The sequence below is a fragment of the Pelodiscus sinensis genome, chromosome 10 (genome assembly GCF_052426305.1).
Source record: "Pelodiscus sinensis isolate ZL-2025 chromosome 10, ASM5242630v1, whole genome shotgun sequence".
In the NCBI taxonomy this organism is placed as follows: domain Eukaryota; kingdom Metazoa; phylum Chordata; order Testudines; family Trionychidae; genus Pelodiscus; species Pelodiscus sinensis.
Genome location: NC_143061.1, coordinates 2,636,835 through 2,650,339, shown reverse-complemented (window position 1 = coordinate 2,650,339; position 13,505 = coordinate 2,636,835). Strand labels below are relative to the sequence as shown.

Genomic DNA, 13,505 nt, shown 5'->3' with positions numbered 1-13,505 from the left:
GCCTCTGTTTGTCAGAAGTGGCAAGGGAGGGATCAATAGATGGTTCCCTGTTCTGTTCGTTCCCTCTGGGGCACCTGGCATTGGCCACTGTCAGCAGACAGGACACTGGCTAGATGGACTTTTGGTCCGATCCAGTGAGGCCGTTCTTAAGTTTTAAAGTAAAGGGTGAACATTGGAAACATAGTATCATTTGGGTGTGATCAATTGGAGATAATCTAGGCAAACCGCTAATACATGCAAATGGCTTAAGGTCCATGCATGCCAGGTTCAGCATGAAACGCTGTTAGGTAGTCGCTCTGTTCTTGTAGAGCATCCAAGCTCTTGGGTAAACATGCTGTGGGCTACTCAGTGATGCTTTGTGGGTGGGTGGTGTTGCTGAAGATCGTGCACCAGGCAACCTGCAATTCAGTACAATGGCTGGACCGGACCGGAGCCTCCAGTTATAACCCAAATCACGTCATGCAGCCATACTGCAAAGCCAAATTCTGCACTTCTGGATGAGACTGGGACTCTAGTGTCAGCACGATTGGGGGTGAGCCTGGATTAACACTTGGGAACCCAGCCCAGGGACTGAACGTGTTTCATTTGCAATTAAGTAAAAAACCATCCTGGCCCTGTGTTGATGAAGCGAGTGCGGCCGTCAGAAGCACTTTGGGCTCTGTTGAATACCCAGCTCAATGAACTGCTTCCTGGCCATTTCAGTGCTAAGTCTGGCACGCGCGTCCGTGCGAGTTTTGGTGGGGTGTGGTGTTCAGAAGAGCTCCGTGACCCCGAGGCCATGCGAAGGGCAGGGATAAAACACCGGGAAACTTGAACTATGAATCGGTATTTTAGCTTTATTGGGCTTACGTCCTCAGGGAGCGACCAGGAGTCCTTCCCCCCGGAGGGAGAGGCTGGCGGGATACTCGCTGTGCACCCCGACAGGACACAGAGAGCAACAACACTACGAAGCAGTGACAGCAGCCAACCGGGTGTGCCCGATGCTCTGCGGCTCTTCCCCTGGTCCGTTCCAGGCCTGCCACTGCCATGTGGTGCTGGCTGGGGCCGTTGTCCTGGAGAACGGGACCAGCGAGACCACCACAAACAGCAGCTGCAAAGAGTGGGACCTGCCAGGCATCCCCTCCCACACCAGGGGCCTCCGTGTGGGTCAGGCACTAGGAGGATGTGGAGAAAAGAGGTGATGAGGAAATGCTGAGGGCTCAGGCCAAACCGGTGACAGACTGGGACACAAGGCAGGCAGAGGCGACGAGAAATGGAGGGGGATGGGCGCAAGAAGGGAAGGGGGGTGAAACATGGGGGGATACAGCTGGAATAGGAGGGAGGGAGGCAGAGTGACCTTCCAGGCCTTGTGCAAATGCCCGTTGACCCTGGCTGCCACCCGGCCTCGCTCCTCGCAGGGCAAAGCACCACGGTAGCAGCACGACGAAGGTACAGACGACACGGTGAGGGCACAGCGAGGCGATCGGGAGCCGGCCTTCTGTCGCTCTTCCACTCCCAGCCGGGTGTCACACGCAGTATTTCCAAAAGCAGGCTGGGGAGGGAAAGAAACGTGAGCGAGAGCCGCCGCCACGTCCGCGCGGGCGTGTGTTCAAAACCGCCCTTGGGTTGGGGCGGGGTTTGGCGCACTGTCAGTCTTAGCTTAGCCCATCCCTCATTGAAACAATACTCTGACTGTCACATAACTCCTCCTGCCACAGGCGAAGGAGGACAGAGCGGCTCTGCCCTACGGGGGGGCTCCTTCCTCACCTAAAAGGGAGGCGGGGTGATTGGTGGGCTTGCTGGATGTGGTAATTGTTTCCAAAGGGTTTCATTTGCTGCTTGGTTTTTTTTAACCGTAGCAATGTCAGGAACGCTGAGCTTTGTGCATTTGAAGGATCCCAGGAGAAACCTTCTCTCTAATCTTTTCCATCCATGTCTGGATTTTTTCTGTTCCGTGGGGAATAAATTTTGTTGTGTGCACCACCAATGTGCACCACCAACAGCAACAAAAACTAGCTGTGGGGGCTCTGCTAAACAGCTAGGTGGCGTTTGACTCTTTCCTGAGTGGCCCCACAAGCTCTCAGCTCACAGGGAGCACTGGCTAAGAGTGATTCCAGTTGCTAAAATTCCTTTACCCCTCAGGACCTTCAGTGGAGGGCTGCGTCTAGACTGGCATGATTTTGCAGAAATACTTTTAATGGAAATGCTTTTGTGCAAAAGCATCCGTGCCCAGTACAGACGTGCTTTTGCGCAAGAAAGCTCCGATGGCCATTTTAGCCATTGGGCTTTCTTGCGCAGAAAATTAAGGTGCCTTTCTACATTGCTTATCCCTGAACAGGAGCGTCAAAGTATTTGTGCAAGAAGCGCTGAATTCTTACATTAGAACGACAGTGCTCTTGCTCAAATTCAAGCGGCCAGTGTAGACAGCTGGCAAGTTTTTGCCAGTCTAGACACACCCGACCTGTTCCTTACAGCCTGGGGTCGGCCATTCGTTTAGGAACCAACGAGCTCCTCCATCTACTGATTTTCCACCAAAGAGGGACCCAAATCGGATTATTGTAGGATGCTGCCAAAGCCCCTTCATGTATCAGATTCAAGAAACAGGGACACAAAGCAGCCATCCGAGCGGGCGAGAGGATCTCTTGCTATCGAGGAGGCGGCTCAGTTAGCAAACGGCAAGGCCTATAGGTGCCTTGGGACAGAGGATGGAGAACTGAGCTCTGTGCACCTTGGGGTCCTCAGCATATCTGCTGGGGGGCAGAGAGAACACCCTAAGGAAGAGTGGGGCAGGCTGGCTGCCGGCAGACAGACCCCAGGGGCTCACAGAAGCTGCTGTAAAACCAAAACCCACCGCGTTTGGCAGGGTGTGGGGGCAACAAGCCCGCCTCGGCGTAGGCCTCCTCCGAGCCTTCCTCGGCCCCCAGCTGCTCCTTCAGCTTCTCCAGCTGTTTGGCACAAGCACAAGGTTAGAGCGGCCTCCCCCGAGCCCCGCCCGGCCCTTCCCCGCCCGTGCGTCGCCCGGCAGCTGGCTGGGGAGAGCAGCAGGACTTGAGCGGCCGCCCAAAGCCGTGGGGCTGTCGGGGAAGAAATCGGCCGCTGCGGGGATTTCCGGGAGTGCTGCTGACATGGAGATAGGGCAAGAATCCCCCCACCTCTTTGGGCAGGACTTTCCGGGGTGCTGCGTGTGCTGCCGGGGAATGCCGCGCCCTTGCTCCCAGTCCTGTTGCCGGCAGACGTGCCCACTGTGCTGTGAGGCCCTGTTCCCTCAGGGTGAAATCCAAGTTTGGTCGGCCCCTCGGCACAAGCCCCACAGCTCTGAGTCAGCGGCCAAGCGACCTCTCCGCCTACCGCAGTGCGGAGGGCCCCGGCCTTTTTCCTCTTGCCGCCGTGGCTTTGATACCTCCCCTCGCGCTGGAGCCCGGGAACCCGGCGCACCTCTGGGACGGGGCTTCCCTAGAGACGAGGGGCGTCCGCCCTGACAACGTAGCTCCTAACAGCCCGTCTCGGTCAGGGCCCGGGGCGGGGGCTCCCCTCTGTGGCAGCGAGGTGCGATACTGGGACACGGCTCGGACTGAGAGTCAGGAGACCTGGCTCCTGTTCCCAGCTTGTCCGTAACCCGCCGGGTGAGCCCTCCCGCTCCCTGCGCAGGGCCGGGCCACAGGAAAGAGAGAGGAAGGGGGAGAGGACTCTGGCTAGGACTGGCATCGCAGCAGGGAACTGGCCACCCCAAGTTCCCCTCAGTGCCTTGGCCAGGCATGAGGGAGCACCCCAGCCGTGAAGGTGCATGTTCACACTTGCCTTGTGGGCTAGACCCTTAGCTCTCCGGTTCCGGGGCTGTCTCTCCCAGCATCAGACCGGCCAGACTGGGTCAGACCAAAGGTCCAACCAGCCCAGTGTCCTGTCTGCCCACAGTGGCCAGCGCCAGGTGCCCCAGAGGGAGAGAACAGAACAGGGAATCATCCAGTGATTCCTCCCCTTTAGCCTATTCCCAGCCTCTGACAGACAGAGGTGAGGGACACCACTCCTACCCATCCTGGCTAATAGCCACTGATGGACCTAACCTCCATGAATCTTTTTGAACCGTATTACACTCCTGGTCTTCACAACCTCCTCTGGCAGGGAGTTCCACAGGTTGACTGTGCCTTGGCTCCACCTAGAATGGTGGACCACTCAGCACAATGGAGACCTGCCCTGCGTGTGGGCCTCGAGGTGCTCCTGTGACACAAACAATCGCCATAAAGGAAAGTCCAAATCGGCAGGGGCACCTTGTCCTGTGGCCTGTCTCTAAGCCGAAGCAGTTCCCTCACTCAGAGCTCCCTGGGGTGACCCAGGGCTGGGAGTAAACATGGCAAACATCAGTGCCGCCTCTGGAGCTAGTCCCTGCTACCTCTCCCTGGGGACGGGTTTCCCTCTGATGGGAACTTTTCCCTGCAATGTGCCTTTCTGGACGCTGGCCCTTTAAATCGGGCAGCTTAAACAACGTGATTGGTTAGCTCGCTGCCAGTGCAAGGGGATGGTGGGATCGTGGGCCACTTTCCAGTCAGGACTGGCTGCTTTAGGCGTTAGTGTGGGGCCGGCCCAGGCCCTGGGCCATACAGCGGGTCATAATGCCCCCTTGCGGCCCGGCAGTCTAGGAATGTGTTTCTTTTGCTGGATAAGTACTTTGAGCCCCATCTGTGCTGCTCTCCTCGTCTCCCCAGCCAGAGACACGTAAAAAGGGCTCCTGTATTGGACCCACTAGTTCGGTCGGTGCTGCGAACACCCCAGCGGCGTTTGTCCCATTAGCCCTGCACGAACGCACCCGCTGCTCACCTGTTCCAGCTCTTCCAATTTCTTTGCTAGCTCCACGTCTGGAAGAAACAACACAGGGAGTGTGACTAGCTGTGCGGCTTCCTGACACCCACAGGAGAAGGAATTTGCCCTTTTTACAGGGCCAGTGCAAGGGCTCTCGTCTACAGGCTGAACCTCTCTAGTCTGGCACCCTCCGGGCCTGCCTGGTGCCGAACCGGAGAATTTTCTGAACCACAGGAGGTCCATTTGGTCTAGCAGCATCACCAGCACTGCCACTGCTCGCGGGGCTCTTAGAAGACACGGTGGGGTGAACTGGAGCTAAATCACAGCACAGAACACTGGGAGCTGTAAACAAACTTTATGGGACCGTGGGAAACTTGGCCACCCCCATGCTAAGTGGGCATCCGGCTAACTCACATCATGCCGGACCACGGAGGTTGCCAGACCAGAGAGTTGCGGACTAGAGAGGTTCCACCTGTATCAAATCCCGAGAGAGCTCTCAAAATATACGTTAGTTGAAAACCCAACCGAAAAGCTGGCGCTCCCGACAAGCTCCATAGGACTTTCCCTTAATGCTAAGTGAGAAAGGGAGCAGTTCCCGTGTTTGCATTGTAACTGACGAAGCGCACCGGACAGGTACAAATATCACAGCTGCGCTAAGGCCGTGTGCTGACCCATGCCAGCTCCGCAGCCCTGCATCACCTTGGCTGGGAAAAGCCAGAACAAGGGGGCCTGCCACCATGCCCCGAAAGCCAGGAACTCAGGCTTTGTGCGATGAAAGCAACGAGGCGATTACGGATCCACGATGGACTAGCCACCGCAGGAGAGAGCCAATGCAGCGGCCATTACGGTTACACTGGGGAGCAGAGGTGGTTCCCAGCAGGCGTGTCTCTGAGGTGAGGCAATCCCAGACTTGGCGTGGCTGAGCAACATCTAGCCACCCCTCTGCCTGATCAAGGCACGTGTGAGAGGGTGCCCACCCCCACGGGCGCAGAAGGACTAAGGTGGCCAGGCAGGTCGATTGACTCCACAGGTTGCACCTGGAGGCAGAGCACCAGGGAGACTGGAGTGAACTGCAGGCAGGTTCCACCGGGCAGGAACAAGTGGGGCTTATGAAGCCTGGAAACTGGCAACAGGCAGGGGGTGTTCCCCATAAGTGGAGCACTTGGGCGGCTGCCCGGGAGAGATTCAGATGCCACCCAGCCGATTAGCAGAGTACCCACAGCTGGCAGCGTGCACGTCTACGGGTGGTGCATATCCACACATGTCTTGGTGCACAGAACAAAATTTAATCTGCACCTGGCTGGAAAACTTTAGCAGGAACATTGCCAGCCACTCCCGGGTGCTCTGTGCAAACATTACTCTACACGGCACCGGAGTAGCTACACCAGCAAAGCCCCTGCTGGAGATGCACCATGTGCCTGTGAAAGGAGTTCAGCTGCCCCGTCTCCCCAAACGACACGAGCGACGGTGCCGAAAGCACACGTCTCGTGGGATCGCTATCCTGAGAGGCGCTTTCTCCTGCTCCGAGGCGACCTCACTGTGCCAGCCGATGTGGGTAGGGTAAATCCATCCTGGAAGAAGCAGAGATGTGGCCAGAAAGCCAGGAGACATCTCGGGAAGGTCTGGTCGACGTGGCCGTGAGAGGACGCCAAGAGACTGAGCTGCTTTTGGGCAGAGTGCTGGTTGGGTCGGTGCATGTGTAACCTACAGGTTTGCTGGGGCCGGGTTCCTGTCCCATGGCCCCCGTCCGAACCAGCTTTTCCCTTGCTGCAGCTCGTAATAAAACTGCCTCTGGCTACTTGTTGCTACAAACGCAGAGTGAGGATGATGTTTTCTTCCACAGCACTGAGACCACTGAGAGAGAAGGAGTCTGCTCTACAGCCTGAGCTGGGAGCCAGCTGGCTTGTAGCTCAGGCTGTAGAGACTCCTGCACTGAGGTCCCCGGTTTGGTTCCGCCTGTCGGCCTTACACCCGGCACAGTGAGCTCGGAAGCTGCTGGCTGTTCTCACTGTGCTCAGGGGGCCAGGTCTTGGTGTGTTTTTTGTAAAGAAGCTGGATTGCACCAAAGACACCGCTCTCTCCACATCAATTCCTCCCCCAACAGAGACAACCTGCAAGCCTGAGAACACGGGCAAACTGCTTAGGCCAACAGGGGGAACCAATGTCCATAAAGCCCAACATTGTGTTAGGCTTGATTGAAAAGAGCATGCTCCTGGCTCTGCCACCTGGGCCATATTGCTTCTGAGCCTTGGGACCCATTTGTCAGAGACTCACAGGACACTAGAACTGGAAGGGACCTCGCGAGGTCACCAAGTCCAGTCCCCTGCCCTCACTGCAGGACCAAGCCCCGTCTAGACCATCCCTGACAGGTGTCTGTCCAACCTGCTCTTCAATATCCCCAGGGATGGAGATTCCACAACCTCCCTGGGCAACTTATTCCAGTGTTTAACCACCCGGACAGGTAGGAAGTTTTTCCTAATGTCCAACCTAAACCTCCCTTGCTGCAGTTTAAGCCCATTGCTTCTTGTCCTGTCCTCAGAGGCCAACGAGAACATTTTTTTCTCCCTCCTCCTTGTAACACCTTTTAGATACTTGAAAACTGTTCATGTCTCCTCTCAGTCTTCTCTTTTCTAAACTGAACAAGTCCAGTTTTTCATTCTTCCTTCCTAGCTCATGTTCTCTAGACCTTTCATCATTCTTGTAGCTCTTCTCTGGACCCCCTCCAATCTCTCCACCTCTTCCCTGAAACGTGGTGCCCAGAATTGACACGACGCTCCAGCTGAGTAAGCAGAGGAATGACTTCTCGTGTCTTGCTCACACCACTCCTGTGAATGCATCTTTTAGCCTCAGTGAAACAGAGATCCCCAAAGCACTCGGAGAGCTAGGGATGAAAAGGGCTGCCTACGCTCTTAGCTTGCTACTCCACACCCATTCACTTGTTTTGGTATTTCAGGCGTCTGCTTTGGCTACACTTCCCACGAGCCATCAGGCTGGCCACGAACTGCGGCAAACCACAAATGAACAGCTGCTGAAATCTGGAACAGATGGCCTTGGGGGAGAATTTTTTTTTTTTTAAAAAAGCTAATTTACTGACACCACTTTGCCTGGGTTTAAAGCCTCTGCCTGCGAGTCCCGTGGAGATTCACCCTTGGCAGTTGCCCGGCACAAAATGCTAAGTACATTGACCCAGGAACCTCGTCTCTCTGGAATCCATTCCATTTGCAAGATGAATTCCTTCCTCGCAGCACTTGATGGATTGGCTTTGCGTGGTCCTTCGGCCAGTCAGCCGGAGGGCTGCCTCGCTGAGGTTTGCAGGGAAGGGCGGAGACCGGGGCAAACTACTTGCCCTGTGGGCTCTTGTTTGCCCTGCGAGAGCAGACACTAGCCCATCCGTCTGAACGGCGGCCCCTCCTTTTGTGCCGTGAGACGGCCCACCGTACCCTGCCAGGTTCTGGGGCGGGACCCTGGCGCAATCGACAGGAAAGCCTGGAGCCCTGCCTGTTAGCTCAGAGAGCTCCGTACCGCTGCTCCCTGCCAGACCCACAACTGCGGAGGGCTGGGACCAGGGAAACCCACTGGCTGAGCGTCTCCCAGCGTTAGCAGTAAGGCGGGTGCTGATGGCGCCCCCCCACCCCCCGCCCCGGTGCATGGCTCCTCCCGAGAGCCCTGCTCCTCGTGCATCCCGTGCGCCCGATCCCCCTTGGCTCTCAGCTAAGCACTAGCCCCTGGAGACGAGTGAGGATCAACTCCTTTTCGGAGCTGCTGCTGACGGCTTTGCCTACAGCCCTCCTGGGACAGGGGCCTTCAGTCCTCTCGTGCTCCCACTGTGACCCCAGCGGATGCAGCGAGCTGCAGCATGGGGGGGTGGGAGGGAGGAGTGGCTTACCCTCCCCCCACCCCTGGGGTAGCTCTGAGTTGGACCAGTCTGGTGGGACAGTAGAGAACTCCAGGGACCGGGGGAGGGGGGGGGGGGGAAGAGCAGGGAGGTGAAGGCATCTGTCTGTGTCATTCGCCAGACCACTTGTGTATGCACAGGAGCGGGGGGGGGGGGGGTTGCACAGGGGCGTGTGGGGTGTTTGCACAGGGGCATGGAGGGTGCGTTTGCACAGGGGCATGGGGGGCGTTTGCACAGGGGCGTGTGGGATGTTTGCACAGAGGCATGGGGGGTGCGTTTGCACAGGGGCATGGGGGGCGTTTGCACAGGGGCGTGTGGGGTGTTTGCACAGGGACGTGTGGGATGTTTGCACAGAGGCATGGGGGGTGCATTTGCACAGGGGCATGGGGGGCGTTTGCACAGGGGCGTGTGGGGTGTTTGCACAGGGGCATGGGGGGCGTTTGCACAGGGGCGTGTGGGGTGTTTGCACAGGGGCATGGGGGGGCGTTTGCACAGGGGCGTGTGGGGTGTTTGCATAGGGACATGGGGGACGTTTGCACAGGGGCGTGTGGGATGTTTGCACAGGGCATGGGGGGGCGTTTGCACAGGGGCATGGGGGGGCGTTTGCACAGAGGCATGGGGGGCGTTTGCACAGGGGCGTGTGGGGCGTTTGCACAGGGGCATGGGGGGCGTTTGCACAGGGGCGTGTGGGATGTTTGCACAGAGGCATGGGGGGGCGTTTGCACAGGGGCATGTGGGATGTTTGCACAGGGGCATGGGGGGCGTTTGCACAGGGGTATGGGGGGCGTTTGCACAGGGGCGTGTGGGGTGTTTGCACAGAGGCATGGGGGGGCGTTTGCACAGGGGCGTGTGGGGTGTTTGCACAGGGGCATGGGGGGGCGTTTGCACAGGGGCGTGTGGGATGTTTCACAGGGGCATGGGGGGCGTTTGCACAGGGGCATGGGGGGGCGTTTGCACAGGGGCGTGTGGGGTGTTTGCACAGGGGCATGGGGGGCGTTTGCACAGGGGCGTGTGGGGTGTTTGCACAGGGGCATGGGGGGCGTTTGCACAGGGGCGTGTGGGGTGTTTGCACAGGGGCATGGGGGGGCGTTTGCACAGGGGCGTGTGGGGTGTTTGCACAGGGGCATGGGGGGGCGTTTGCACAGGGGCGTGTGGGGTGTTTGCACAGGGGCATGGGGGGGGCGTTTGCACAGGGGCGTGTGGGGTGTTTGCACAGGGGCATGGGGGGCATTTGCACAGGGGCGTGTGGGGTGTTTGCACAGAGGTATGGGGGGGCGTTTGCACAGGGGTATGGGGGGGCGTTTGCACAGGGGCGTGTGGGGTGTTTGCACAGGGGCATGGGGGGGCGTTTGCACAGGGGCGTGTGGGGCGTTTGCACAGGGGCATGGGGGGGCGTTTGCACATGGGCGTGTGGGATGTTTGCACAGAGGCATGGGGGGTGTGTTTGCACAGGGGCGTGTAGGGTGTTTGCACAGGGGCATGGGGGGGCGTTTGCACAGGGGCGTGTGGGGTGTTTGCACAGGGGTATGGGGGGGGCGTTTGCACAGGGGCGTGTGGGGTGTTTGCACAGGAGCATGGGGGGGTGTTTGCACAGGAGCATGGGGGGGCGTTTGCACAGGGACATGGGGAGCACTTTCCAGGGTAATCAGGGTGCTCCGCCGTCCAGGACCAGGCCTGTGGCATTGCAGTCACCAAAGCTCCGGGGGTCGAGGCCGGGAAGCCGGGATCGGGGCGCGTGCCGCTCCCCCACTTACCGCTGTCCGCTGGTTGCCGCCAGCCGAGGCTTTTGCGGAGCAGCAAAGCCAGCAGCACGTCCGGGGGGCTGATGTCTCCTCTCTCCAGCGGCCCGGGGTTTCCTGCCGCACAGAAAAGGCCGCTCTCAGCACTGCACTGCCAGGGGGGGTGGCTGCCCCGGCACAAGGCAGGGGAGGGGAGGGGAACGGCGCTACGTGGTGGGGGGGAGGGGCCCCCCAGGGGTGTATTGCATAGTCAGTCACCAACCCACTGGGGACTCCCCCCCCCCCCCCCGCTGCCCTACCCCACCGGAGTCGTACTGGAGCTGTGAGTCCATCAGCCTATCCCCCCTCCAGGCCAGTCTGGGGCAGGCTCTGGGGCAGGCTTGACCTGAGAACCCCACCTCTGGGCCGACGCCCCCGCTGGGCTACGGGTGAGAAAACCCCCTTGGCGTTCGCCCAGTGTAGAGCCAGCCAGGGGCAGGCTGACCTCGGAGCTGCTGCAAGTCACGTCTCTGCCGGGGCCTGCTCCAGGCTGGGCGCGTGTCCCAGGCATGTCTTCTTTGACCCGGGAAAGCCGCCTGCGCTGACTCCAGGCATCCCCAGGGCACCAGAGCCTGGTACATCACCTGCCTGCTGCCAGAAAGGGGGCAGGGCCCTCGGTGGAGCCCCCGGCAGGGAGGGTGGGGACGTTGCCCCCTGGCATAGACAGCGCATGGCAGCATTCGGGGGGGGGGGAGGGCAACATTTTAATCACTAAATGGGGTGCCTCATGCCCCCTTCCTCTTCTTCGTGGTGGCTCTCCTTGTTCTCCCCCCCCCGCAGGCACCAGTCGCCTGTGCCCTCTGGAGATTGCTCTCCAAGCCCCACGACCCACCCCTACCTGGGCTGATCACAAGAGAGTCACCACAGCCCGGCCCCTACGCACAACGGCCCGGTCGGGCCACAGAGACCTGGAGCTCCTAGATCTGCCCAGCGGGTCTCTTATGTCGCCTGACAGCAACGGGGAGGGAGGCGTTTGCCCTTTGTCAGGGCGCCTGGACTAGAGACCATACACGGGCAAGACCGCTGCTGCCGAGGACCCATCCCTGCACTGATGAACGTGAATGAACGCGGCCACATTCACCCCCCGTGTGGTCCCTTGATGGGGGCCACGGGGCCCGATCCTGGGCTCCGTCACAAGCCAGGATGAACCTCCTGCGTGTTAGCCCCATCACAAGAGGGAGGCGTGTTTCACGGCGGGTTCAAAGGCCATGGGGATTGGAAACATTGGAGCTTGCTTTAGAAAACACAGCACAGGCCCAATCCAAAGGGAAAGTCATTATGACGGCAGTAGGAGAGAACGGATCATTTTCAAAGCAATATTATTTTCTAGCTTATATTTGGCTGCTCTTGTTCCCCTCCCCCACAAAGGCCCTCTGACAAAGAAAATTAATGACACCATTTCTCCGCAGAATAAGTGCCAGCCAAGATGCACGTAGGTTACTAAAAGAAGAACATATAAAAAAGCAGCCTCTTCCGATAAAACGTCTAGTGCTGACGCCTAGCAGCTGTCAGATCCTGTCTGTTCTGTGTCAGGACCATCACGGGATGATAATACCTGGGGATTTTTTTCCCTAAGGGATTTGCTTTATAAATAGCAAGAGACATTCTCCTCCGACACGTTCCTGCTGACGTGACACTGTTAAACGCGATGCATCATAAAGGCAGAAACACACGTCGGGATGGTGGTAGGTCACTCTCATATAATGAGGCCTCTCCGTAGCTCTCTGGTTGGTCAAACGTTTGGTATCGTGAAATAACAAGTAACCTTAATTCCTTCTCCTGTGAAAATCAGTGTCAAGTAGAAAGGAAAATCCCCCAACCAACCAACTAGCTACTTACCTGTGTTATCTAGGCTGAGTTTCATAGAATCGTAGAGCACTAGAACTGGAAGGGACCTCGAGAGTTTATCAAGTCCTCCCGGCAGGACCAAGCACCATCTAGACCATCCCTGAAGGTGTCTGTCCAACCTGCTCTCAAATATCTCCAGAGATGGGGATTCCACAACCTCCCTGGGCAATGTATTCCAGTGTTTCACCACCCGGACAGGTAGGAAGTTTTTCCTAATGTCCAACCTCAACCTCCCTTGCTGCAGTTTAAGCCCATTGTTCAGCTTACCTTGTAGTGCAAGGGGTTTCCCATCCGCAGAGTGGACCGACAGTATTATGGAGAAAACAGCTAGGAGCCCAAGGCAAAGGCGAACCGAGCAGATTTTGTCCATGTTCCCACCCTCCAGGAGAAACTCTTCCTTCACTCTCGATGGAGAACGTCAGTGCAACCTGGCTCTGAAGGAGCTCACTTTTAAAAGCCAACGGATGTGCAGTGATTACAAATGGTCTTTGGGGGGAAGGGGGGGAGAAAAAAATCTTCTGAAATATAATTCACCCTGTCAATGTGATTCACTCCTTGGATAATGGACAGATCCACCCAGTAACAGACGTCAGAAGGAACCCGGTCAATATATCTCCTATCTGGCCAATCCAATGAACGTTCCCTCTCACACAGGCCCACACCTCCGTAGATGAGATCTGTGGCTGTATTATAGAAATGGACTCCGTGAGCTGGCGTGAAGGGAGCTTTGCAATTTATTATTGCCCTCTTCCGTGCCTGGGCTAATTAACGTGAGGATGGAGCCCGTGCCAGAATGGTGGTGGGGAAACCAGTGCGGTTCATTTCATTTCACTGATTGCTGGCACGCAGGTGCATTGCTCCGTCACAATGACTTTGTTGAGATTCATCATAGGCAGGCTAATCGCTGCATGTTGATTTCAGGGTAGAGGATGGGCAAGGGTCAGATTTGTCATCAGATCTGAAATTCGTCAAAGAGAAGCCAGATCCCTTCAGCAAGGAAGGGAGTTCGGACGACCCGATTCATTAGGCAAAAGCCCTCATTGTATTAAGCTCCAATGAGGAATAGTGCACTGGGCCCTGTCAGGGTCTGTTTCAAGGCGCAGGTATTGCTTTCCCGTCTCTCTCAGTGACCTGTTAAGAATTTTCTGGTGCAACTTTCCAATCCCAAGAGAGATGCTGCAGACGCAGCCATCAGGGTGAATTCTGCTCTC

General features: G+C 57.6%; 1 protein-coding gene across 1 annotated transcript; it reads right to left on the bottom strand.

Moving 5' to 3' along the window:
* Nucleotides 1-816: 816 nt before the first annotated feature.
* On the bottom strand, nt 817-12,800 carry UTS2B (urotensin 2B). The gene is made up of 5 exons (XM_075938383.2): nt 12,562-12,800; nt 10,423-10,524; nt 4,792-4,829; nt 2,831-2,924; nt 817-1,531 (listed from the first exon to the last, which is right to left on the bottom strand). The coding sequence occupies exons 1-5, from the start codon at nt 12,662-12,664 to the stop codon at nt 1,506-1,508; spliced, it is 363 nt and encodes a 120-aa protein (XP_075794498.1). The 5' UTR covers nt 12,665-12,800; the 3' UTR covers nt 817-1,505.
* Between the last annotated feature and the right edge of the window lie 705 nt (nt 12,801-13,505).